The sequence below is a fragment of the Cottoperca gobio genome, chromosome 11 (assembly GCF_900634415.1).
Source record: "Cottoperca gobio chromosome 11, fCotGob3.1, whole genome shotgun sequence".
NCBI lineage: Eukaryota > Metazoa > Chordata > Actinopteri > Perciformes > Bovichtidae > Cottoperca > Cottoperca gobio.
This window is the reverse complement of record NC_041365.1, coordinates 5,850,507-5,874,489: the sequence shown is the minus strand read 5'-3', so window position 1 is coordinate 5,874,489 and position 23,983 is coordinate 5,850,507. Positions and strand designations below refer to the sequence as shown.

Below are 23,983 nucleotides of genomic sequence, written 5' to 3'. Positions count from 1 at the left end.
ATCCTTCCCTAGTTTGATATTACTTTGATGATGCAGCATAAAATCTTTATATGTTCACAAGCTTCCTGACCTTAAGTCTGATGCTCCTACAATGTAAATATAGAGGCAAGGGAACAGCAACAACCAGCACAAGATCCATTCTGACTTTGAGAAAGGTTAAAGGATTAGTTCACAAATGGAGGTGAATATAAATGAATGCGACAGCCACAGCGCTCACTGTCAATAGTATTAAATTGGAACTATTGTCTTGGTAAAAGTCTTTCTTGTGTCTGTTCGGCTGAATTGACCCAAAAAACATTAACAAGTGGACACTAAACTAACCAGGGCAGAAGGGGAATGAGTTTGAATGCCTTGCCAATTTGACTGAGAGCCCACTGTGGCCATATAATCAGTTCAGGCCTTAATCTGATTTGATTAGTGCGTCCTGGTGGACGAGGAAAGGAGCTGCACCCGGCCTGCTGCAGGCCTCAGGCTGCTGTCACACACTCTGCGTGAAGTCTCAGAAGAACTTGTAATGAGGACCACAGAGTCTTTTTCTCTCCTGCCTTTCACGGCAGAGTGCGCATGGAGACACACACACACACACACACACACACACACACACACACACACACACACGGCAATGAGTACCTCAGGGAATCAAGATAAGGTAAGTACATAAAAATAGCTGCTTTGCTTTGCTAGATTCGGAGTAAACACATTTACATACACACTCAGTGTAAGTGTAACCCAGGCACATCTGGATCAATATCTCGATAAATGCAAGGTTTACAGGGAGTGGACAAAATAATAGAAACACCTGTCAGTCCTGCAGTGAACTGTTTAGTTGACAATAACCATATGTTTATTTAAAAAACCTTCGAGTCTGAATCTTTCATTTGTTTAAGTATCAAGTTACTGGAAGTGTCTTTGGTGTTACATTGCCATGATATTTTCATTAGACTTTTGAGGTTCAGAGTTGATGCAACATTACATTACAGGTCATTTAATGGACGCTCTTATGCAGAGCGACTTACAGTGAACTGGGACAGGCCCCCTGGAGCAATACAGGTTAAGTACCTTGCTCAGTGGTGGCAGCCTTGGTATTGAACTCAAGACCATCTGGTGTTCTGTCTGGAAGGCATCACCACCCTGCAACATCAGTCATATGTGGTTTCTTTTACTTCTGTGCGTTTCATGTAACTACTGTCTCTGTTTTGTCGATATGGAAAGTTGGGGGTCAATAAACTTCAATTCAAAAAACAATTTCATATTCAGCGCAGGGCTTATAAAAAATGTATCTTTATCTCTTTATCCCTCTCTGTTGTTTTCCCTCTTATATCTTTGCTTATGAGTGGCTAATCATTTCATCAGCTCCAGTGAGTAATACACTTCTCAGTCCAGCTCTGCTCAGCCCGCAACACACCACAGCTTACCCTCCCAGGAACGCAGCCAGTTACCGGTGACTGTTGACATATCTGCACGCTGTGTGTGAGTGTGAAGGGGTGAGTGAGCGGAATACTGGGTGGTAGGCAAGAGAGAGTGTTTACTCTTTTGCCCAAGAGAGTATGAGACAGATGTTATTATGAGCTGACTTACATTTCTAATGAGTACAGGGGCATCAGTATCCATTCGTGAGTGAACAATCTGCCCCTGAAGACGGAGCTCAGTGGAGGTTCTTGGGCCGGGTGGTAGATAGAGCCGTCAAGCAGGAAATGGTGTCACACACCGAGGAGTGAAGGACTGCTACGACCTGTGTGAGGGGAAATAAATATCCTGTGACACAGCCAGGCATGTAATGGGGAAACCCAGACAGCAAAACCCAAGGACACACACACACACACACACACACACACACACACACACACACACACAAAAAGGAAAACTCGGCTAAAATATTAGGCGGAAAAACAAAGGCAGCTCCTCGCTCATTCTGGGTCATCAAATCAATAGTTCTTGACAGATTTCTTTCCACCAAAGGACAGTGATAGCTTTTGCAGCAATTGATCTGTGAATAATTAGAGTTTTGCATTAAAATACAGCTTCATTTACTGTAGTATTGAGATGTTGAGCACATTCCTACGGATCAGAATTAATAATACATTTTCAAAATAGCATTTTCTGCCAACTTTAACATGTAGAAAATGTAACGTAAGTAAATGGGGAGATTAAGATAGAGGAAATGTAGCTTTGATAAAGATGTAGAATGACATTTGAGCTTGAAGCCTGAAGAGATTCAAGGAAGTGTTTGTGTACAGCAGGGTGTCTTTTCAAAACTGACAGGTCTGAAAGTCTCACAACATGACACGACGAGTTTCAGTTTCATGAAATGCTATTAAGGTTTTGTCTGTCTGTTGAGGCCAGCTCCACTTTTTATGTTGCTCTGGCTGGAGCGGTGCAGGCTGGACGGAAACAAAATTGTGTTTACTTATTTTAAAAGACCATAATGCTTTGTAAAACAATGAAAATAATTTAAACAAAAGATTATCCTACATTATACAACTGTAGAATTGAAGGAAACGCAATATTAAAATTATTTTGCACGAACATGACAGCACACAAATGTACATTATTGTGCTCGAGTGTGTGTACTTTCTGTTTTGACCTAAGAATAATTCACAAATAAGAGATTTGTGAATGTGAGAATCAAAACGGCCAGTGTTAGACGTGGACTAATCATTTCAGTGCAGTCTACTTTTAAGTACTAGTTTGGTTTTGGATTAGTTATGATTTACAATAATACCTGAATGTGCGCTGCTTGAACTGCTAAACAAAGACACTCCAGATGTGGATTGGAAACACATTTCTGCTTTAACTTGTTTAAAAAAAACATGGGGGAGGAGTGGCAACATGTGAACAGGGCAGATGATACAAAAAAAGAGGCTATAGTTAAGTAATAATTATATATATTATATTATATTAGTATAATTAATTATGTTTAAATTGCTTTTCTGTGAAAACAAAATGACCTCTGGGATGAATAAAGTCTGAATTTATACTCCAGCTGTTACTTAACTGTTACGGGACAGTCTGTTCACACGAGTCTAGATCTGCACAAATAACTAAATCAATAGTGAAAATCAAACAATGTTGTGAGGTTTTGCCGTTAGTCAAGGAATAACCTTTCACCTGCATGTTTCAAGTATACGATATGATCCTTAGTGCACGCGGTTCATGAATGAAGAGAGGGACAGAAGGGAAAAGTAGTTACAGTTCTTAAATCTTTAATGTAAACAGCAGTTTTGAGGGGCTTTGAAAAATCCTAAAGAAAAACATCCGAAGGTATTAAATAGGAAGGGGAAATATATAAATCATACTAGAAATAACAACCATGATCTGTTTTTAAATAAAAAACATACATAAACTTTCAATTTTGTGGCAATATAGTCCTGAAGACACAAAGAAAAAGACAACTTCCCTTGACCAAAACGCTAACATCCCCTTTGTAATACCAACTACTAGGCAGTTTCACAATTTTAAAATCTCTAAATTATGACAATCTTACAAATGAACAAAATAAAAAGCTCAAATATTGCTTAGGAATGTTGTGTACAGCAGTCATTACAACGAGAAAGACTCAAATATGGGAGAGACGAGTGTGTGTGTGTGTGTGTGTTTCACAATGGAGGTGCTTTTACGGTTGTTTTTGGAAAAGCCACTGTGTAGGTGTGTACAATATGCAATAAGCAGCAGTGGGATAGTAATATTAACATTAGAATATTTAAAAGAAAGGCTTTTTTACTGTAGTCCACTCTAACAGTCTTCAGTATATGTGTAACAGGACAAAGCGGATATAAGAGACTATTTTCATTAAGTATTCCTCTTAAAATGTACTTTAACCTTCCTTTCAGCCTCTTGGAAAACTGCCACAAATACTGTAAGTAAGAATGTGACAGGAAATACAAAACACAGAACCCCGTCCCTCCCTGCTCTTGAACTTCACAACCATCATCCCTCTCCGCACAGAGGCCCTGAGGAAAAAGAATAAAGTAAACATAAGAAAGGACAACAAGGAAGCTGAAATTTTAAGCATTTGTCTGCAACAATCTTCAAGCAAAATGACAGCGGGCGCCTCTGTCGAGAAGAAGAAAGTCTTAAAACATCACAGGAGGAGGAGAGTGAGGAAAAAGATGCAGGACGACCAATTACAGGCCAAACAAATACTTCCTGGTTTCTCTTGTCCATGGCAACCTGATGACTCTGCATCAAACCCAAGTCCCCTCAAGTGCAGCCAGCCTATTAATATACACCATCTTCTCTCTTAGAAAGGTCTGGCGAGAAGCAAGAGGAAAATAGTTCAAGCAATCCTTTTTCGTTCAATCACAGTTCATTTTTTATATTTTATGGTTTTATTAGTTTTTCTTCCAGTTTATAAGAAAAGGGGATTGGTCCAGTGAGTACAGTACAGTAGGTGCTGGGTGAGTTCGGGCTGGTGGGGTCGTTCTAGTTACAGTCGTAAACAAAGTCATAGTTGCTAGGTTCTTTGGGAATCGGGGGCGGGGCCTCTGGAATCTGGATGTTCTCTAGATCCAAGAGGCGGAGCTTCATCTCCATGGAGAGCAAGGTGTCCATGTCAGATTTGGTGTAGTCGCTGGTCATCTCCTTACCCAGGAGGGCGTTTAGACCGTCTGTCCACACGCAGTACTGCAGAGACATAGACACAAAATCTAATGAAATCAGGTAGTGCCAGAAAGAAACTACATAACCACAAAACTAAATACTTCCAAAATCTACACTAACTATAATTAAACATGATGTGTTTTCAAAGGAGCCTGTTGACAGCCTACAGACTCCAGCTGGTACAGAGATGAGCAGGCATAAAATAAGCCATCACCAAGGGATGAAAGTGTGTGTACACTGTGACTCGGGGGAAATAGAGCAGGGACACCTTCGTCTCTCTTGACCTAAAAACAAACTTCTACACCTAAAATAAATAAATAAATAAATATATATATATATATATATATATATACAGTTTCTGGAGTTAAACACTGAGTCAAATATGTGAGTTATACTGAGAGAAAGTCTTGAAGTATTAGATATTAGATTAGATATTAGTGCAGTAGGTAATATTTCACCATAATCTATGAAAAACAAGGCTATTAATTAGTCTACCATCACTAGTATACTAATACAAACATTTGGTCCACTGTGAATTGTTAAATACAGTATAGTGATATTTTCTGGTACATATCTGACTACACTATGCTTGCATACTAAATAAACACATTTCTCTTTGTGCGATCACACGTGTTCATTCAGACAGACACTGTCAACAGCTGCAGGGCTGCTACTGTTGGCTTACCTCATGCTTGTCAGGAGCAATAAAGTTTAAATACTCGTCCGACTCATAGAGGACAGAGAAGGCCAGCTCTAACACCTCCTGGAGAGAGGACAGAGTGAAAAGCAGAGAGGGAGGAGTGGGGAAGAGAAAATGGTGCAGAGACGGAGCGGGAGATACAGACAGTGACAGAGTGGAGGTGGGATGGAGAGAGAGAGAGAGAGAGAGAGAGAGAGAGAGAGAGAGAGAGAGAGAGAGAGAGAGAGAGAGAGAGAGAGAGAGAGAGAGAGAGCGAAAAGAAATAAAGGGGCGCAAGAAAAAACATAAAGAACAGGTGAGATTTAATGCTGTCATACTAACACAATCTCCCTCCTCATGTGTTGTCACCATCTGTTACATCAGCTGCACATCACCTCATCGGGTATCAGTGAGGTAGAGCTCAAAGAGAGAAACACCTGGGGTACCCTCAGATGGTAGATATTGAAAAATGCCTGGGGAGGCTGGGAATATGATGCGATATGATTTTCTCAAATCCATTATGCTCTACAGTAGGAAATGAATTGAATGCGGTGTGAGGAAGGAACAGGGTAAACTAAGAGGCAGATTTGTAAACACAAAAGCAATTCATTGAGTGCTTGCGTGCAATCTGCGTGAAATTAGCGTCTGATTTACTAAGGCAGCATGTAATTACAAGAGACTGGGACTGCAGCCTAGGTGCACTGTGTGAGCGAGAGCTTCAAAGACGTAGTTCACTGATGGGATTTGTCTCAGATCAGGAGGCTCAGAAAGGAAAAGATGTAGTGATGCTGAAACTGAAATACTTATTACTGAAGTCATGGGAGTTGGAAACATTTACTTCAGTCAACATTTAATTAATAAAACACTTATTTGGACATTTATTTATACCTTTCATTCATTCAAAAGGTAATAAACCAATTATACTGTAGAGATGGAAAAACTGTGGCGGTACGGATTCCCCAGATCTCAGCTGTGCGGCACAAGTTCAAGTTAAATGCTAACCTCAGCATGCTAACAGTGACAATGCTAACATTCTGATGTTAAGCAGATATACAGTTTATCATGTTCACCATCTTAGTTTAGCATTTGAACATGATAGATTTTGTTAAATAGCAATTAACACAAAGATTTTGCAGTTTTAGTCAAATTAACATACTGACTACATGATGATCGAGTCAGAGGATCACCAAAATGATTCCAGTCCAACATTTATTGACAATCCACATAGCAGTTGTTGAGATATTTCATCGCGTGGCTACAAACAGTCGGGAGACAACTGCAACCAAATGCACTTTATAAAATAAAATAAATACAATCCCAACGGTGCATTATCAGCCTTGTTAGCGGTTCAAGTTTATGGCCACAAAGGTCTTCATTTGATGTAACAAACGTGATTATTAAATTATCAACACTCTTTTTTAACTGTTAAATGCAACCCCCTTCCTTGCAGTGGCTTCTCTGCTATCACTGAGCTTTCAGTAAAATACCGCTCGATTAAATCTTCTGTTCCCCAACAACGCCGTATTTTAATACCACTGCACAGTTCTGCACATGCTCTTTAGATGCAGAAGATTGATTGAACATTAGTAAATACAGCAGAACATGCAATCATCCACACGTATCACATATCATTCAGTCCTCCCTTTAAAAGCATGTGCAGTAAATAGAACGGAAAGATGAGCTTCAGGTCCGTGCATTATATCCGTTATTTATTTTGCTAAATAACACGCATGTCTTCTGTCACAGACGATGAGAGATATATACGTGTATGGAATAATTACAAAACACAATTACATTAATCTAAGAACAGCTTATGATGTATACATTTGGAAGACTTTTGGAAAGGCCTTTTCAAAAGTCTTCTGTATCACCGTCCCACAAATGCTCCACATGCCAGCTCTGCTCTGAAGCCTGTAGAGGTGACTTTGGCTGGCCTTGTAACAGTGAGTAATGAAATGTACTTGTGTTCTCATTCACAAGGCTGGGACAGGTCTGCTCGACAGCCCTCAGACCCCCTCAGGTCATTCCCCTTCACTTATCGACAAGGTAATAAAGGCGACAAAGCAGGCCGGAGGCGTGCTCCTTTGTCTTCAAGGCTATTTATCCAAGATCCAATATATCAGAGTCCCGTGGGTGGGGGGCGAAGGTTTGCAGAGGCAAAGTGCAGAGGAGGAAGGGCTGATGTGTACACAGACGCAGACAAGATGGCTCTTTCATCTTGGTTAAGACACTGCAGAGGGCAGGCCGATGTGTTACTTTCAAATTTAAACAGCAAAGAAAAGATGGCGGCATGTGACTTGTGTCTCTGTGCTGAGCACTGAGACGCAAGTTATTGTGTTATTTCCCAAAGCAAAATTATGTAATGCAATGATGTTATGCAACTCTCACGCACACAGAAACACGTTCTCTCGCCTGGATACACACCCACCCACCCACACGTATGCACGTGTACACACGCGTGTGATCAGAAACACACACGCACTCAAATACACACACACGCACACACACACACACACCTTGTTTTGCTTCAGGGCTCCCTTCTCCTTCATGTGAGGACAGTCTTTTCCGGTGATAACAGCTTTGATATCAGCCACAGGCACTGAAGAGATGACAGAAGTGAGTTCACAACAACAACAACAACAACAACAACAACATCAGCAGCAACATCATCCTTGTGACAACTGTGTAATCCCAGATGGATGGCTGCTAGTTAATTCAAGTGATTAAAAGTTAAAATGCTCCCCAGATCTGTCATTGTGCAAGCATTCAAGTAAAACTGATGTTAACACCGACGACTTTTATAGCCAGCAGTCAGTGTCATTCACTGCTATGTATGCTTCAGCAAGGATAGAGGCTGTAGACTACTTGAATTAACTTTGTGAGCTGCAATACAAATACATACTGTGTCACAATAGTGGGTGAAGACTAACAATAATTTGACTTGACACTCACATTTGTCCTGTAAAGAGTCGTGGGGCACTTCACCCTGAGGGCTCTCTTCCAAATCTCCATAGTGCAGGACTTTATGGTTCGGAGACAGACGGCAATACCAAAACTTATCTGGGAAAAGAAAACATGAGCAGAAAAGAAAAGAAGACATAAGAGATTTAAAAGGGGGGGGGGATAGAGAGAGAGAGAGAGAGTGACAGAGAGACAGAGAGAGAGAGAGAGAGAGAGAGAGAGAGAGAGAGAGAGAGAGAGCGCGAGGGAGAGAGAGACAGAGAGAGAGAGACAGAGAGAGAGAGAGACAAAGAGAGAGACAGAGAGAGAGAGATTTTTTTTGATTTTTCAAAAACACTTTATTTACATATTCTTAAAACAAACAGTTTACTCATAAAGTGTAACGAAAAATCATATTATCATATCAAAAAATATACATTTATAAATAACAACTCTATAAATATATAAAAATTATCCAATAAAAACCTGTGCAAAGTGTAAACATTCATTGTTCACACTGCAGATAATATTTTTAAAACACCAACGTTCTTTAAAAGTGTCGAGATCCCCGGTATGTTTGTGAAACCTAAAATCGAGCCAGAGTCTTGCCCTGATATTGCACAGCCACACTGTCTTGGCCTCCTGCCCCTCTCTGTTCTCTACTCTGTTTTTCCTGCTAATGTATATGGCCATTTTTGCCTCTCCCGAGAGGAAATTTAGGAGCTGCCACTTTTCTTTGTTGTCTTTTTTGTAGGCAGCTCCCATGATAAAAACACTCTCGGTAAAAACTACGTTAAAAAGACTAAAAACCAATGTTAAAAGAGAGAAAAACTCTGTGAGTCTCTTACACTCAGTAAAAACATGGAATACAGTCTCACGTAGGTTGCAGAAAGGGCATTTGTTAAAAACAGCGGGATTAATAACGGCGATAAAAGCGTTACAAGCGACGGCACCATGTAAAATCCTCCACTGGAGGTCGGCTGTCCGCTTTTTGAGGGGAGGTTTGTAAAAAGACCCCCACTGTGGGCTTGGTCCACTTCCTGAACCCAGTCTGTTGCTCCACACAGTGGAGGGTCTGCTGCACAGGCCTTTCTTGTGGATGCTTTTGACACAGTTCATATATAGAGTCTTTTTGTCGGCTCTGTGCAGCGTCAGTCCTGCCGGGTTAATGACCTTGAGCAGGGGACCGGTCAGTTCTCCCAGCCCTGGGCTCAGGTTGATCTCTGGAAAAGGGTCTGCTGGGTCTGGAGAAGCCTTCCCGTCACTGTAGTCTTTTATTATTGTCTTCTCCTTCCCCGATAGCCTCTGGCTCCACAGCTCCAGAATCCTCTCAGCCACTCGAACGGAGGTCAGACCCAGCAGCAAGCCCAGGGCTCGGGCATCACTCAGCGCCGGCCCCACTGCATCCACCAGTTGCTGCAGGCACAGGGTTCTGGACCTGCAGAGCGCCACCATCAGGCTGGGTGTGCTGCTGCTGCTGACGTCCAGCCTGGCTCTGTAAATTAAAGGCTCCTTCAACAACCAGTGCAGAGAGTCCGACATTGGACACCTTTTATGATTAAAAAGGGCCCAAGACTTAAAAACACCCTGATAAAATGGAGGCAGCCCATTTAACTTAAAAAAATTAGAATCAGTTAAAAACAGAGCAGCATCCAGCCCCAGGTTATTTACACGTCTGAGAATGCAGCTGGTCACATCTCTCCACACCAAATCAGCCGGGCCGGTAAGATATTTTTGTACAAACTGAAGTCTAAAAGTGGCTGTTCGGCTGGCCAGGTGGACAAGGCCCTGTCCCCCCTCCTCTCTGGATAAAAACAGCACCCCCTGTGGCACCCAGTGTAGACCATCCCAAAAAAAATCTACCATTTCTTTCTGCAGTTTTGCTAAAAGGCCTGAGGGAGGGTCTACACAGGTCAGACGGTGCCACAATTGGGATGCTACAAGGTTGTTTAAAACCAAAACCCTACCTTTAAAAGACATCTGAGGGAGCAGCCACTTCCACTTGGAAAGCTTTCCCTGAATCTTTTCTGTGACGTTCTCCCAGTTCTTCTGGACAATAATTTCTTTTCCTACAAATACTCCGAGATATTTCAGGCCGTCAGTTCTCCAGGTGAGGCTCTGGGGAAGAACTGGGAGACCGCCACGCCACTCCCCGACAGCGAGGGCCTCACTTTTCTTCCAATTTACCTTCGCTGCCGATGTTACACTAAAACTATCTACTATATCTGTTAAAATGTCCGCATCTCTCTGGCTTTTTATAAAAACAATAATATCATCTGCGTATGCGGATAAAACAAATCTGCTATTAAAACCAGGTAAAACCAGACCTTGTAGGCTGGAGCGTATTTTGCAGAGGAGAGGTTCCAGGGAGAGCGCATAGAGCATCCCCGACAGAGCACAGCCCTGCCGGACCCCTCTACACACTCTAAAAGGAGCACACAGAGTACCATTAAACTTCAGCACACTCTCAACTTCACTGTACAACACCTTGATCTTGCCTATGAAACCAGCGCTGAACCCAAACTTCTCCATTACTTTCCAGAGGAAGTTGTGTTCAACGCGGTCAAAAGCCTTTTCCTGGTCTAGAGAAATCAGACCAGTATCACAGCCCAATGAGCTGGAGACCTCCAAAACATCTCGAATTAGGTAGACATTGTCTACCATGGACCTGCCGGGCACACAGTAGGTCTGGTCCCGGTGGATGACCTGCTCCATAGCCCCCCCCAGCCTGGTGGCCAGAGCTTTGGACAGAAGCTTGTAATCCACACACAGCAAAGACACAGGGCGCCAGTTTCCGATGTCCTGCAGGTTTCCTTTCTTGGGCAGGAGCGTTATCACGGCCCTGCGGCAGGACATCGGCATGGAACCAGAGGCCAGACTCTCGTTAAAAACATCTAAAAGATCTGTTGCTAAAATGTCCCAATATGCTTTAAAAAACTCAACAGTGAGGCCGTCGATGCCGGGAGCCCGCCGTCCTTGCATTTTTTGCAGAGCAGCCTGTAGCTCCCGTGTGGTCAACGGCCCCTCCAGCTGTGAGTTGGTTTGCTCTGCTACCTGAGGTAGTCCCCCTAAAAACCCCTCTAAAAACGTTTCCTCCCCCTCGTACTCACTCGAGTATAGGGAGGAATAAAAACTCACAGCCCGTGTTCTGATCTGGCTTGGTTCCGTTATCTCTTGCCCTGTGACTGAGAGCAGTGAGTGGATTACCCTCTTCTGTCCGTTCTTCTTCTCCAGGCCGAAGAAGAAACTGGATGGAGCATCCATTTCGGTGGCGTTTTGGAACCGGGACCGGACCAGTGCGCCCTGGACTTTAACGTCTAGCAGGTCGGCTAATGCCATTTTTTTTACTTTGAGGATTTCAATATATCCTCGATCTCCTGTGGACTCACTTATTTGTTCTAGTTCCACTATATCACCCTCCAGGTCTTTCATAGATCTGGTGATGTCATGTGTGACATTGAGGGTGTGCTGCTGACAAAGCATTTTAATTTCAGTCTTACCATGGTCCCACCACTGCCTAAGACTGTTAAAATCACTCTTCCTTTGCCTAAAAACACTCCAGAAATAAATAAAAGCTTCTCTAAAATTTTTATCAAATGTTAAAACTGAGTTAAAGTGCCAGTATGCGCTTCTTGGCAACACATTTCTTATAAAAACATTACATAAAAGCAAAGAGTGATCGGTAAAACCAACAGGTATAATATTACACATTTTAAAAATGTTAAAATGATGTTTAAAACAATAAATACGATCTAACCTGGCAGAGGAAATCCTATTCCCTCTGCAGTGGGACCATGTGTATTGTTTAGCCTCTGCGTTCATCCTCCTCCATACATCCACCAGACCATGAGAGCGGACCAGCTGCCTCAGAACATGCTGGGACGCTGGATGCGGCTCTGCGTGGTTCCGATCTAAAAAAGCATTTTCTGTACAGTTAAAATCCCCCCCCAAGAATAAAAAATCCTCCGAGGCACAGCTATTTAAAACATCATTAATTTTTTGTAAAAACAACTTCCTCTCTGCACCGATTGTTGGGGCATACACATTTATAAAAACAGCATTAAAAAGGTCAAACCGGGCTTTTACTAAAAGCAACCTCCCCTCGATAAAATGCTCGACCTCCAGTGAGACTGGAGTAAAAGATTTGGAGAAGAGGAAGCCCACTCCTCCACTAAGAGATGTGTTGTGGCTTAAAATGACTTCCCCTTCCCACTCCCTCCTCCAGTCTATCTCGTTAGAGCCGTCGCTGTGCGTCTCCTGTAAAAAAAGGACATCAATGTGTTTTAATTTTGCAGTTTCATAAATTTGTGTCCTTTTTTTAAAAACTCTGGCTCCGTTCACATTTAAAACACCCACTTTAAAAGTATCCATGGCTGACATGTTAAAATAAGAAAAAATAAAAACAAATAAATTAATTAAGACCCCCATCATCACTGTTTATTTGTTTTTTTACTTTAAGCACCAGTTTTTTTAATCTATAAACCTCCTGCTCAATGAGGCCAGACTCTTTTTGGCTCATATGGAATCTGCTTGAGCTAATAAAAACGAGTAAATCCGGAAAATAATCCTCCACTTTTACTCCGTGTTGGTTTTTTGTGTGTTGGAGGAAAACTTTCAACATTTCAACTGAGTACATTTTTGTTTTCTGGCTGTTGGTCAGAGTAAAACCAGGGATGTCGCTGCTGTCTGACACACACTCCTCTTCACTAGCACTGTCTTCTGCCTGTCCCTGCTTCCTGCCTGTCTGTCCTTCCTCCCCGACTTTACTATTCTTGGCATCACTGGATGCACTCTGACTTTTCTTTTTCCGTTTTGTGGCAGGTTTTGTTTTTTTAACCTCTTCCTCCATCTCTGCCTCTTCTACCTGCTCACTCCACGGAACCTGTATTTTTCCTGTCCTCTCTCCTTCTACACCACCCATTTCCTCCACTACATCGCCCGCTTCCTTTTCCTCTTCTGTCCTTACCTCACTCACCTCCTCTGCCTCACTTGCCTCCTTTACCTCTCCTACTCCTACTACACTCACCTCCTCTGCATCCCCCCCCTCTTTTGCTACATCACTTACCTCCTTTAAATCTTCTACTCTCATCTCACCACCTCCTCTGTACCACCTACCTCTTCCCCACCACCCATCTCTTCTACAGCACCTATCTCCTCTACCTCTTCTCCTCCCATACCACCTGACACCCCCTGCACTTCCTCTCCCTGTTTTTTTTGTTTTTTTTCCCCATTTTTTTCCACCACACCAAGTGAATTAACACCACCTATCCCGTGTACAAAGCTGGACACAGCAGCTGCGCGTCCTGGCGCGGCGCGTGGAGCGGCCACCGGCCGCCCCAGCGGAGAGCCCTCCTCCGAAGCCGCGGCTTCTCCCGGCGAAGAGCCCCCCGCCGGGGGAGCGGCAGCCGCTCCTCCAGGATCAGGCGGAGCTGGACCCCCGCGCTTCGGACAGGCTCTCGCGGTGTGTCCCTCCTCCCCGCAACCAAAACATTTCATGACCGATGAAGTTGCAAATAACACGTATTCATAATCATCTACCTTAACGTGGAAGCGGAGGTTGAGCTCCGCATCTCGGTTATTCAGTATCATATACAGCTGTCTTCGGTGAGACACTACGTGCTTCAGCAACTGAGACTTACATCCAGACAGAATCTTTTTTACCGGGGAAACAACTTTCCCGTGTCTGGATAGTTCTCTGCTGAGAAACTCATCGGTTATGAACGGAGGGACATTAGATATTACCACTTTGGTTGCGGGCAGAGTGAGTGGCATCACCTGCACAAACACTCCGCTCACCGTAATACCTGTCTCGATGACGCGGTGCACCCGCTCCACCTGGTCCAGGAAGATGACAACAGCCCCGTTCATCCGCGCCAGAGACTTCACACTGCCATGTCCGACCTTGTCTCCCACAGCTAACCCGATCTCTTCAACGCTACACGGGAAGCCGGCTGATATTTTGATCCCGTGCTTCCTCGTTAGCTTGGTATAGTCTCCATTTGCCATGACGTCAGACGCCGGCCGGCAGGACACCGGCAGGAGAAAAACACCCAAGAGCACCCCGACTATCCACCCAAACGCACCAAAAAGTAAACTAAATCAAACTGTCACCAATGAACTAAGTTAAATCAAAACCCATTATTAAATAAAGTAAGAAAAAGAAAGTATCGAATTAGCACCTGCTCAGCGTCTCACTCACACAACCAAACTCCCAGCATGCACCGAGAGAGAGAGAGAGAGAGAGAGAGAGAGAGAGACAGAGAGACAGAGAGAGAGACAGAGAGAGAGAGAGAGAAGAGAGAGAGACACAAAGAGAGAGAGAGAGACAGAGAGAAAGAGACAGAGAGAGAGAGAGAGAGAGAGACACAAAGAGAGAGAGAGAGACAGAGAGAAAGAGACAGAGAGAGAGAGACAGAGAGAAAGAGACAGAGAGAGAGAGACAGAGAGAAAGAGACAGAGAGAGAGAGACAGAGAGAGAGACACAAAGAGAGAGAGAGAGACAGAGAGAAAGAGACAGAGAGAGAGAGAGAGAGAGAGAGAGAGAGAGACACAAAGAGAGAGAGAGAGACAGAGAGAAAGAGACAGAGAGAGAGAGACACAAAGAGAGAGAGAGAGACAGAGAGAAAGAGACAGAGAGACAGAGAGAGAGAGAGAGAGAGAGAGAGACAAAGAGAGTTATTAAATAAGTCAGCGACTAGCATAAGGCATCATATGGGATTGAATGAGTCATCAACGGGGAGAAAATTAGCATGGCAAAAAATCTGTGGCCATAAAAAAGAAAAAGGAACACAGCCTTGAGGAAAATCCACAGATGGGCCATGATGCTCTACAGGAGGGGGGGGGGGGGGGTCTTGATGGGCAACAATACAGACAGAGTTGGCCTTCATCATTGTAATTCAACAATAATCCACACAAGTCGAGATCACAGGACAAAAACCTGCAGGGTTTCTTTCTGTGGCTCAAAAGAGGCAAAGATGGCACTTTGACAGTGCTTTGGTGTTGCAACAAGTTTTAATTTAAATAATAAAGGCTCCGTTTACAAGGCAGTAAACAAAATAACACTCCACTTTTTGAGACCATGTGAGGAAAAAGGTGAGGATGCAACTATGGACATTTAGGAGGCTGTACTAAAACTCTGTGATGAAGCGCGGCTGTATTATTCACTCAGGACAGTGAGCTATACGACTTTTACATTACACTTCCTAAAATGAGAAGCAGTTCAGAGACATAATGCTTTAGTGCCTTATCAAGTCGCGTTACTATAAAACGCAACTGGATGCTTCATGTTGGCGACACAGTTTCACACAAGTTTTAACAGAAAACTCTTGAAGCAGGTTTTATTATTATAACATTATTATGCTCAGGTTTTGTTAGAGGCTGGACAGAATTTGAGCAAGACATCAAATGCTCAAAAAGAGATAACTGCTGAAGATAAGTGTGTTTTTCTCTTGGCTGATGTGGTGTGTAATCCTCCAGCCGCCTGTAACTACCAGCTGTGTCTGTAAAGCGCTGCTCCACTGCCAGCCTCTGCGGCCAGCGCGGTGTTCTTGAGTTGTTCCCTGCCAAGGTGGGCACCGAGCTGAGCTGGCACAGACTGGGGAGGTCTGGCTGGCATGTGCATGGGTGGCACAGTCCAAATCCTAATTGCTGAAAATAGACATTTGGCCGTGCCAGGGCTGGTGCAGAGTGGCAGCGGTCCACGGGGAGCGGATGGAGATGTGTGCGGCGGCTGTGAGGGGAGGTGCCCTATCAACTGTTCAGCTTAACTGATTTGTGTGTGCATGTGCTTTTCTACGCACAAGCACATATGTTCCTTTGGATTCAAGACGCTGTATCTCTATCTGGATTGAATTTCATTCTTGTTTCATTTGAAATGCAATTGTCTTAAATCTGATTTTAGCAGCCAGAACTTGGTTGAACGACACGCCAAGATTCAACAGAATCAAGCAAAAAAATATCCAAGTCTACTTTTGCTTTGATGCAGCATTTATACAAGGTACACTCATGAGTCCCACATCACCTGCCAGATCCCTGCACTTAGAAGACTGTACAGGTAGCACTCCTTCTTCAAAACTCCATCAACCTGAACTCTTAGAGAAAAGCACCCCCTTCTAATGGGCAGAATGGCACTTTGGAAGGTAGAGAGTCATCTGCACTGAAGTCAGCCAAATTAATATTTGATGTAGGTACTCGAGTCCCTGCAGACTGGAGGACTTTGAAATAGTTGTACAAGATGCCGAGGGAGACGTTGTAGAAGGAGAGGGGGGAAGGGAGCATATTTAATGCATGTAAAAAAGATAGGACAAGACACATTACAGTAGATTAAGAAGTAGAAGTGATGTGAAAGTTTGTCCGTGTACAAAAGACAGGACAAAATGAAACTAATAAACCAAGTTTCAGCATTATGCATGTATGCAACTCGCTGGTTTTTGATTTAACGTCCTATTTCATGTGAACCCCCAAGTGAAAATTAAACTTGCTATAGGGCTCCTTTTAAGTTCTGCAAGACAAAGGGCTCTTCTCATTGCCAATGCATGGATACATTGCATTTAAGGACCAGCATTAGAAGAAAGGCTCAGAGAGGAGATGAAGGAAAGTATAGACATGTATGGGTGGAGGGTGGAGGTGAGAGTGAGGGGAACAGATGAAGGTCCTCGACTCCTTCAAGAGTCCTCAGAAGCAAAGACAGCTCCAGCTAGCTTGTAGCAGGCAGACGACTCCCCTGCAGTCAGCGTGCTGTTGCAGCAGATTAAAGCCAGTGTAACCCTACAGGCTAGTGTGCTAAATTAAATCCAGTGAGGCTCATGAACTGCTTTATATACAACTGTGTGCGGGTTTACTGCTCCTGAATGGCTAATGCTTTTATTTTTGCGCTTAGTATGTGTGCTGGTGCGTGTGTATGTGCCCGTGTCCTCCATTCATCTGACAAGGAATCTAGGATCTCCGTACCAACCGTGATATGGTAATATGAGACTGTTCACAGCATGTCGCTTTGTAAAAACCAGACGAGCATAAATCAGCAGACCACACGCAGTGAAGACGATCAGATACTCAATCTGGGTGATGCTTTCCACCTGAACATCTGTCCTGCAACAGCTCATATTTGTGCTTCTAAATTTCTTTTCAGCTTTCAGTTTCAGTAATCCAGCTTTGACAACATCTGGATGACAGCTGCCAAGACAAATCATAATCAGGCTTTTAAATGCCAGAATGCATTTGGTGGTTTTAGGACTCCAAGAACTCCATCTTGTTAGGCTCAATTTGATTAGACTTATTGGAATTATAGTTCCTGTGGGGAAGCTGATAATAGTAACGCAATAACAACAAACCAACCCGGGCTTGTGCCTGTTTTTCTATTTTTTATTTCATGCATTTGTGTATGTAGACAGAAAGAGGTGAAGTAAAGTGCAAGAGTGACAGAAGAGGAAAGGGATTTGATTTCAACTGAATTAAATCCTCTGAGAGAGGAACAGTATATTATACAGGCTAAATGCTACTACTGCTACTTTGATCTCTTTCCTCCCTCCTTTCTTTCCAGTGGCAGAGTGTGAAACATGATATTAGGCCCAATACAGTCCTATCTGAGCTGGCTGCTGGGTTTTCACTTTCTATCCTTCCTTCCTCCTCCACTGTTTCACCGTGAAGGAAAACCATCAATACCCACACTAGATCAAGAAAGTACGTCTACCAAAGCACAAAACATTTGCTTCCAACATATTATGGCCTGCATGTGAACATATCTAATTATGATCTAAAAGTTGCAGGCTTTAACCTGACTTGTGTTATGTCTCAGCAAAACATTCACTGCACTACACCTTACATACTGTACTGTAAAGCCTGGGGACACCGCATATCTGCTCTTTTGTCATTGCTTCATTTCTTTTCTCAAAGCTTTCTTAAGAATTTATCCTGACAAGTGTGAATGACTGTGTGTGTCCCCTGCTTTTGACTATGTGCATCTATTTCTTTGCAAGCCATACATCGGTGTATGCAGGGGCAAAAGGAGGGGAAGTCTAGTGTTTGTGCATCTCAGACTGCATTTCTGTATGCGTTCGAGTAAAAAGAGGCGGCGTGTCGCTTCATGTCTCTGCCTCAGAGGCTGACAGAGCCAGAGAAATGTGTGTGAACTTTCATGACAGCAGATCCACAGCAGCCCAGAGCATCTAAAATCTCCCACGATACACATTTCTTGTGGGATTTTCATAAAGCGATGAGTAGGGGTGCAGAAAAGAGGGACGTAAAACAAACAGAAGGATTGCCCTTGTGATCACAGCAGAAGGAGACGTGATTTTCGATGCCTGCGTAGTTATGATCCGTGGATGTACGTATGTTCACACATGTGTGCGTGCGAGTGCCGTGTGTCTCACCTTGCCTCCTGCGACTACTGATTTTCCTGAAGCAGGTTCCGTCACACAACCTGTTGAGCCTCTGCTGTTTGATCAACTCCATGATCTCGGGCTGGATCTTCTCCCTCAGTTCCCTTTAGAGAAATAGAAAATGAACACATTATTGGTTTAAGAGAATGATCAAAAACTTCTATAAACCACACTCTGCCAGATGCGGAGAGCATGGCGATGGGTACAAGATGCTCTGAGATCTGGACGTGAATTATTTTACATTTCTTGAGTTGCATGCTATAATCATCTGACGGACAAAATCCCCTGGATTACAACTGTCGGGAGGGAACAGAGAATGTCAAACACACATGTGCACACACTCAGAAATATGTCATATAGCGTCCCAAAAGGCTGATCAGTGGGAATTTGTGCTGCTTCAGCTCTCACTGTCATTTATTCATGCTTCTACATGCATGTCTGTCTGTGTTGCATATGCATGTGGAGCACACAGCACTAGTCAACATGAATTATGTATATTATCTGCCCGAGCAGTGCTGCTGCGCTCCATTTTTATTTCACATCATTATACTTTAGTGTTTTTTTCTTCCAATTCACCTTTTTATAATTTTTCTTTCTTTAGAAACATGCAGACGTTTGACAGGATTTCTAGTCACATAAAAGCTATGCACTTCCATCCCCTTGCTGGTGTTCTTGAGCACATTTCCCCCCCCTCGTTTCTCTTCCTCCTCTCCTTCAGGCTCATCTGTTCTCGTCTCCTTTCATCCGTCTCCCCGCTCGCGCTCGCTGTGTTGTGTATTTGCGTCAGAGATTCCACTCATTACATTGATCTGTGGTCGGACCTTCACTCTTCACACTAAAGAAGCAGCTAGTAGGTAAGGCCTGGCTCGACACAGGATGGATGACGATATCCTTCTGACAGAGCTAGACACATGTGACACTGTTCTTGTCTGAGAGTTTCAGATGGACTTGTTAAGAAGTTTGCAGTTTAGTAGAAATGTACAGCACCTACATAGTATATCAGTAAAATATTCAAGCAAAGGTGGGAAAGGGAATTAATGATGACTTCTGTGAAACCACTTTTCATCCATTTTTCTGGGGACTGCATTAAAATTAAATTGTGTATTAGTATTTTCTCATAAGTGTATCCTCAGCATTTCTGAGTTGACCTGCTGCATGAATTCTTCATGTGACATCGATTTTATTTTTTGGTGTAAGCAACTTTCAGTAAATCCAAAACTTTCCACATACACTGCAGGGAGTGCATTTCTTCTAATTATAGCAGAAATATCTCAAAGAGTCAACAGAGACACAGCTTTGATCGGAAGTTATAACAGTTCCTCTTCACCTTCTTTTGATGAAGAAGATGAAGTTCTCTACAATACTTGATGGCAGAAAACTGGCAACACAGCGCTCCTTTAAATGTGCAGTCTGACACGCTCTGCTCATTATGTTTACAAGTCATGACTGTGCTCTATTGATTAGAGGAAAATTCCGCCCTCGGGTAGTCTCACGCTGGTAAAGAAAGACTCATTAGCCTGCAATGTTCAATGCTTTCCAACAGTCAATCTGTAATAAAATGTTAAAATGTGCTTTTTTCATTTTTAACACCTAATTCAGCCTGAGAGTGTGAACTTGTTGCATTCTGCTATACTCTTGTTTCCCCTAGTTAATACATAAAATACAGTGTGTTATAGGAATTAAAACGTGTTTGTAACTTCATTCTGAATGTGAATAAGATAACTACATGGTTTTAGGGTACTTCTTCTTTGTTCTGCTTTCTACAATCGGGTTAATTGGCTGCTAAAGTTGGTGCTACCCTTTCAATATCGATTTAATAAGCCTTTGGCTCAACATTGATTACTGTTCAGTGGGACGATCTTTCTCTTTGAAACGATTTTCCAATAGTGCTAGCTACTCCATTAAATGCAGGCAGGACACAACAATGTTCTCTATTACAGGCCCTGCATCCATGATCAGTCAATGAATGATCTATTACAGACTAGTCCTCCATGCTTAGTGAGATGGAGGGTCGTTAATGGACTATTCACTGGGAATGCCATTTGCAGACAATTTGAATTTAATGCATATTAAATCTCATGAGAGGAGAGCGCAGATGCAACCTGCTTTATACCAGTAGCTTGCATTTGGTTGACAAATGGAAAGGAGAACAAAGAAGCAATTACAAGTATATTAATGACCATAGCTCTTTTCTATAGATGTAAATTATGTCCTCATTTGAGACCAAGGATCTGATTCAGAAATAACACTGAGCAGTTCCTTCAATGTCTGTTGTTTTCAGAGTGGATTTTCCTCTTAACAAATCTGTCAGACATGATTAAAGTCGATAATATTCATATTAAAAGAGCAGTGTGTAGGATTTAGTGGCATATAGCTGGGAGGTTGCAGATGGCAACAAACTGAATATTGCTCTCCCTTCCCTTATAAAGCATGTCTGAGAACTACGGTGACAACAATGATTCTTAGTTTCAGGTGATTATACACTTATGAAAACATAATTCTATTCTATCAATAGATCCCCTAAATCCTACACGCTGCTCCTTCAAGTTCAACATAACCCTTTGACAAATGTGTCCACATCATACTATTCATTGATTGCTTGACTCACAGGATGGGGCGGGACTGGAAGTCTTCCTGATTCATCCTTTCGGACTGGCGTATCTTCAGGATCTCTGTGTAGCTCAGGCTCTGCAGGCGACTCTTGAACTGGTCCAGGGAATTAGGCTTGAGAGTCAGCGCTCGCATGATCTGCTCCCGCACCACCTGCATTACCTACAGGGGAGAAGAGGCAGAGGCGGGCAGGGTGAGATCATCATGGATGCAGGAGCCATACAGGATTTAGAAAGAGTGTGTGTGCGTGTGTACACAGAGTCAGGAGAGGGAGGGGGGGGGGGGGGGGGGCTATAAACTTTTCTTCAGTTCTTCACAGGATTAATGTTTTTTTTCTAGAGTCTATAATCCAGTCTGGTGCACTGAGCCTTAAGAGGAAAGGAGCAAAGCGGAATGATTCAACAGTGGCTAGTCAGATGTTAGCCCCAGTATCATGCACCAGTGAAATGCATGACAGGACTTGCCTATAATACCCCAGCTAGCTAATACCATTAGTCTGGCTGTGGCTGCAGAAGCATGACACGAGTGGTGTTCCAAGCCATCAATCCCACCCGAGGGGTGTTTGTGATCAACGGAGGTGACAATACAATAGGAAAGCCCTCTACAGCAACACATAAAACACTTCATGCATGTCTACATCATTTAGCCTGCCGTGTATGCGTCGCTGTCAGGGGATAATTAAAGTCTACATACAGAACTGTGAGTTTATGTGAAAATCAAATCATCATTAGCAGTGAGCAAACAATATCAATCCTCTCAACCAACCAGGACCCACAAGCACAGACAGAAAGATGATATCATCTTACGTTCACGCAGATAAAAAAGGAATACAATTTTAAAACAGTGGAATTGTATTTGACATTCTTTCAGTAAATCTTTCAATAGCCATCAATAACAATTAAACCTCTTTGACTTTTTATGATCCATAATTATAGTTCTCTCATGTTTTAGCTCAAGCCTTTGTGCCCTGAACACTGCATGTGACCAAACAAAACCAAGAACTGGACACAGATTCAACTCATTAAGATGTGAAATGGAATTAAACCCCGGAAGTTAGATTTTTAAAGAGTTAATAAAGCACACATTATTATCAAAGTATAACATCTCCTCATCCTTCCACACACACACACACACACACACACGCGCCTCTGGAAAGTGAGTCATAAACTGAAATCTTCAGAGACAGCAGCTTCCATTTAGCTTTGCACTCTGACAATCTGATTTGCACTCTGCATAATTCGAATTTTAACATTAATATAACTCAAAGATGATTCTGTATTCGTAAAGGTATTCAGCCCACACACAAGGAACTTCACCGGGAGCAAACATAATTCCTAATGTGCTGAAATTGTTCAAACAACCGAATATCACCTGCAATAGTGGCTTTCCCTCCAAACTGAGAGCAGCTTACAGAGTTTGGATGGATGTGGGCCTTTAAATCCTGCTGAGGCAATTTACGTGATATTTGGCTATAAGAATGGAGTTGACTTGGCGTCATAACATTTGTCTTGCCAGGTTGAGCAGCGCTGTTCCAGTTGGTGCAGACGATGCGATGCTAGACGTGACAAGCAGCCCTGATTATGGATCAGCCTTGTTAGCAGCCATCTCCGGGCCTGCAGATGCTGATTCACTGGATTAGATCATACGGAGGTGAAAGAAAGAAATAGACCGTCTTCACCTTGTTCTACTTCCCTCTATTGTATTTCTCTTTGCTCTAGGCGCCTTGTTGATCAAAAGCGTGAGTTTTCCCATCCTCTGCGAACTCTCTCACAATACGTCGACTCTATTACAATCAGAGACGGTACGAGTTCAGGATGAGGATGAGTTTTGTGCCCATGTATGTTTTTGGACCTTCCTTACAACTGGTGTTCTCCTGTTCTGTACAATTCGGTTACATTTGGGCTCCTCAACTTTACCAGCCATGCAAAAACCCAGTGAGCCAAGATCCCAAACTTAGTCTTACATAATAGTGTTCTCGCTATTTGAGTTTACTCAAAGACGAATACTCATTAACTTGCTAACTTCTGAACTCTCACTAGTCAGACTAAGCCAGGTGTGAGAGCATTAAAAAAAGGCGATTAGAGCTGCCCCAAAGGCGATCAAAGATAATCCTCATAATCAGGATCACATTCGTGGTGTAAAACAAATGCATTAAAACGTGGTCTGGGCAAAAATTCCTGTTTTACGTGGCTGCCGCTGTACAGTGAGAAGAGTGCACAGAACAAGGAATTCCCCATTTCTAACTCCATATCTGATAAGCCCTGAAGCCCTCAGCTCCCACCATGAAGAATACTGGAGAAATCTATTTCTCACTGATTACACCATTTAATCCAGGGCTTATCTTTTGGAATGCAAATATGTTCAGCAGCAGTAATCAGTGTGTTTTCTAACAAACGGGCAACAAATTGACCTTGAAAAAAAAAAAACCTGCATGACAACGGCAACATAAAAGAGGACAGTTTGGTCAAATGGAGTTATTTAAAGAAGCAAGCGCGTGGCATTTTTTAACCAGTTTAGCTCTGAAATGAGTGACAAACCATTAGAGTCCTCAGTCAATGTATTCTCCAGAATAACTTGAGGAGTTTCGATTTTGACCCTGCACAATAACACATGCAGTCTAATTTACCTGCAAAGCTCTGACAGAGACCCACATCTGTGCACACGAGGTCTTCTGGTGATCCTAATCTTAACTGGCATTAGAGTTGATGCAGAACATCAGTGACTCAGCACAAGTACATCCTTCAAATCCCCTTCGACGGAGGCAGACAAAAGTTGAGAT

General features: G+C 42.9%; 1 protein-coding gene across 4 annotated transcripts in view; it reads right to left on the bottom strand.

Annotated features, from left to right (window-relative positions):
* Positions 1–3,178: 3,178 nt before the first annotated feature.
* elmo1 (engulfment and cell motility 1 (ced-12 homolog, C. elegans)) overlaps positions 3,179–23,983 on the bottom strand; it is a 104,926-nt gene continuing 84,121 nt past the window's right edge. For all 4 annotated transcript variants that reach the window (XM_029442744.1, XM_029442742.1, XM_029442743.1 and 1 more), the window contains 6 exons: positions 21,203–21,366; positions 18,586–18,698; positions 8,231–8,338; positions 7,795–7,877; positions 5,285–5,362; positions 3,179–4,623 (listed from right to left, as the gene is read on the bottom strand). In XM_029442744.1, the coding sequence (XP_029298604.1) occupies positions 4,423–4,623; positions 5,285–5,362; positions 7,795–7,877; positions 8,231–8,338; positions 18,586–18,698; positions 21,203–21,366 (747 nt within the window). In that variant the 3' untranslated portion in view covers positions 3,179–4,422. The remainder of the gene's footprint in view (positions 4,624–5,284; positions 5,363–7,794; positions 7,878–8,230; positions 8,339–18,585; positions 18,699–21,202; positions 21,367–23,983) is intronic.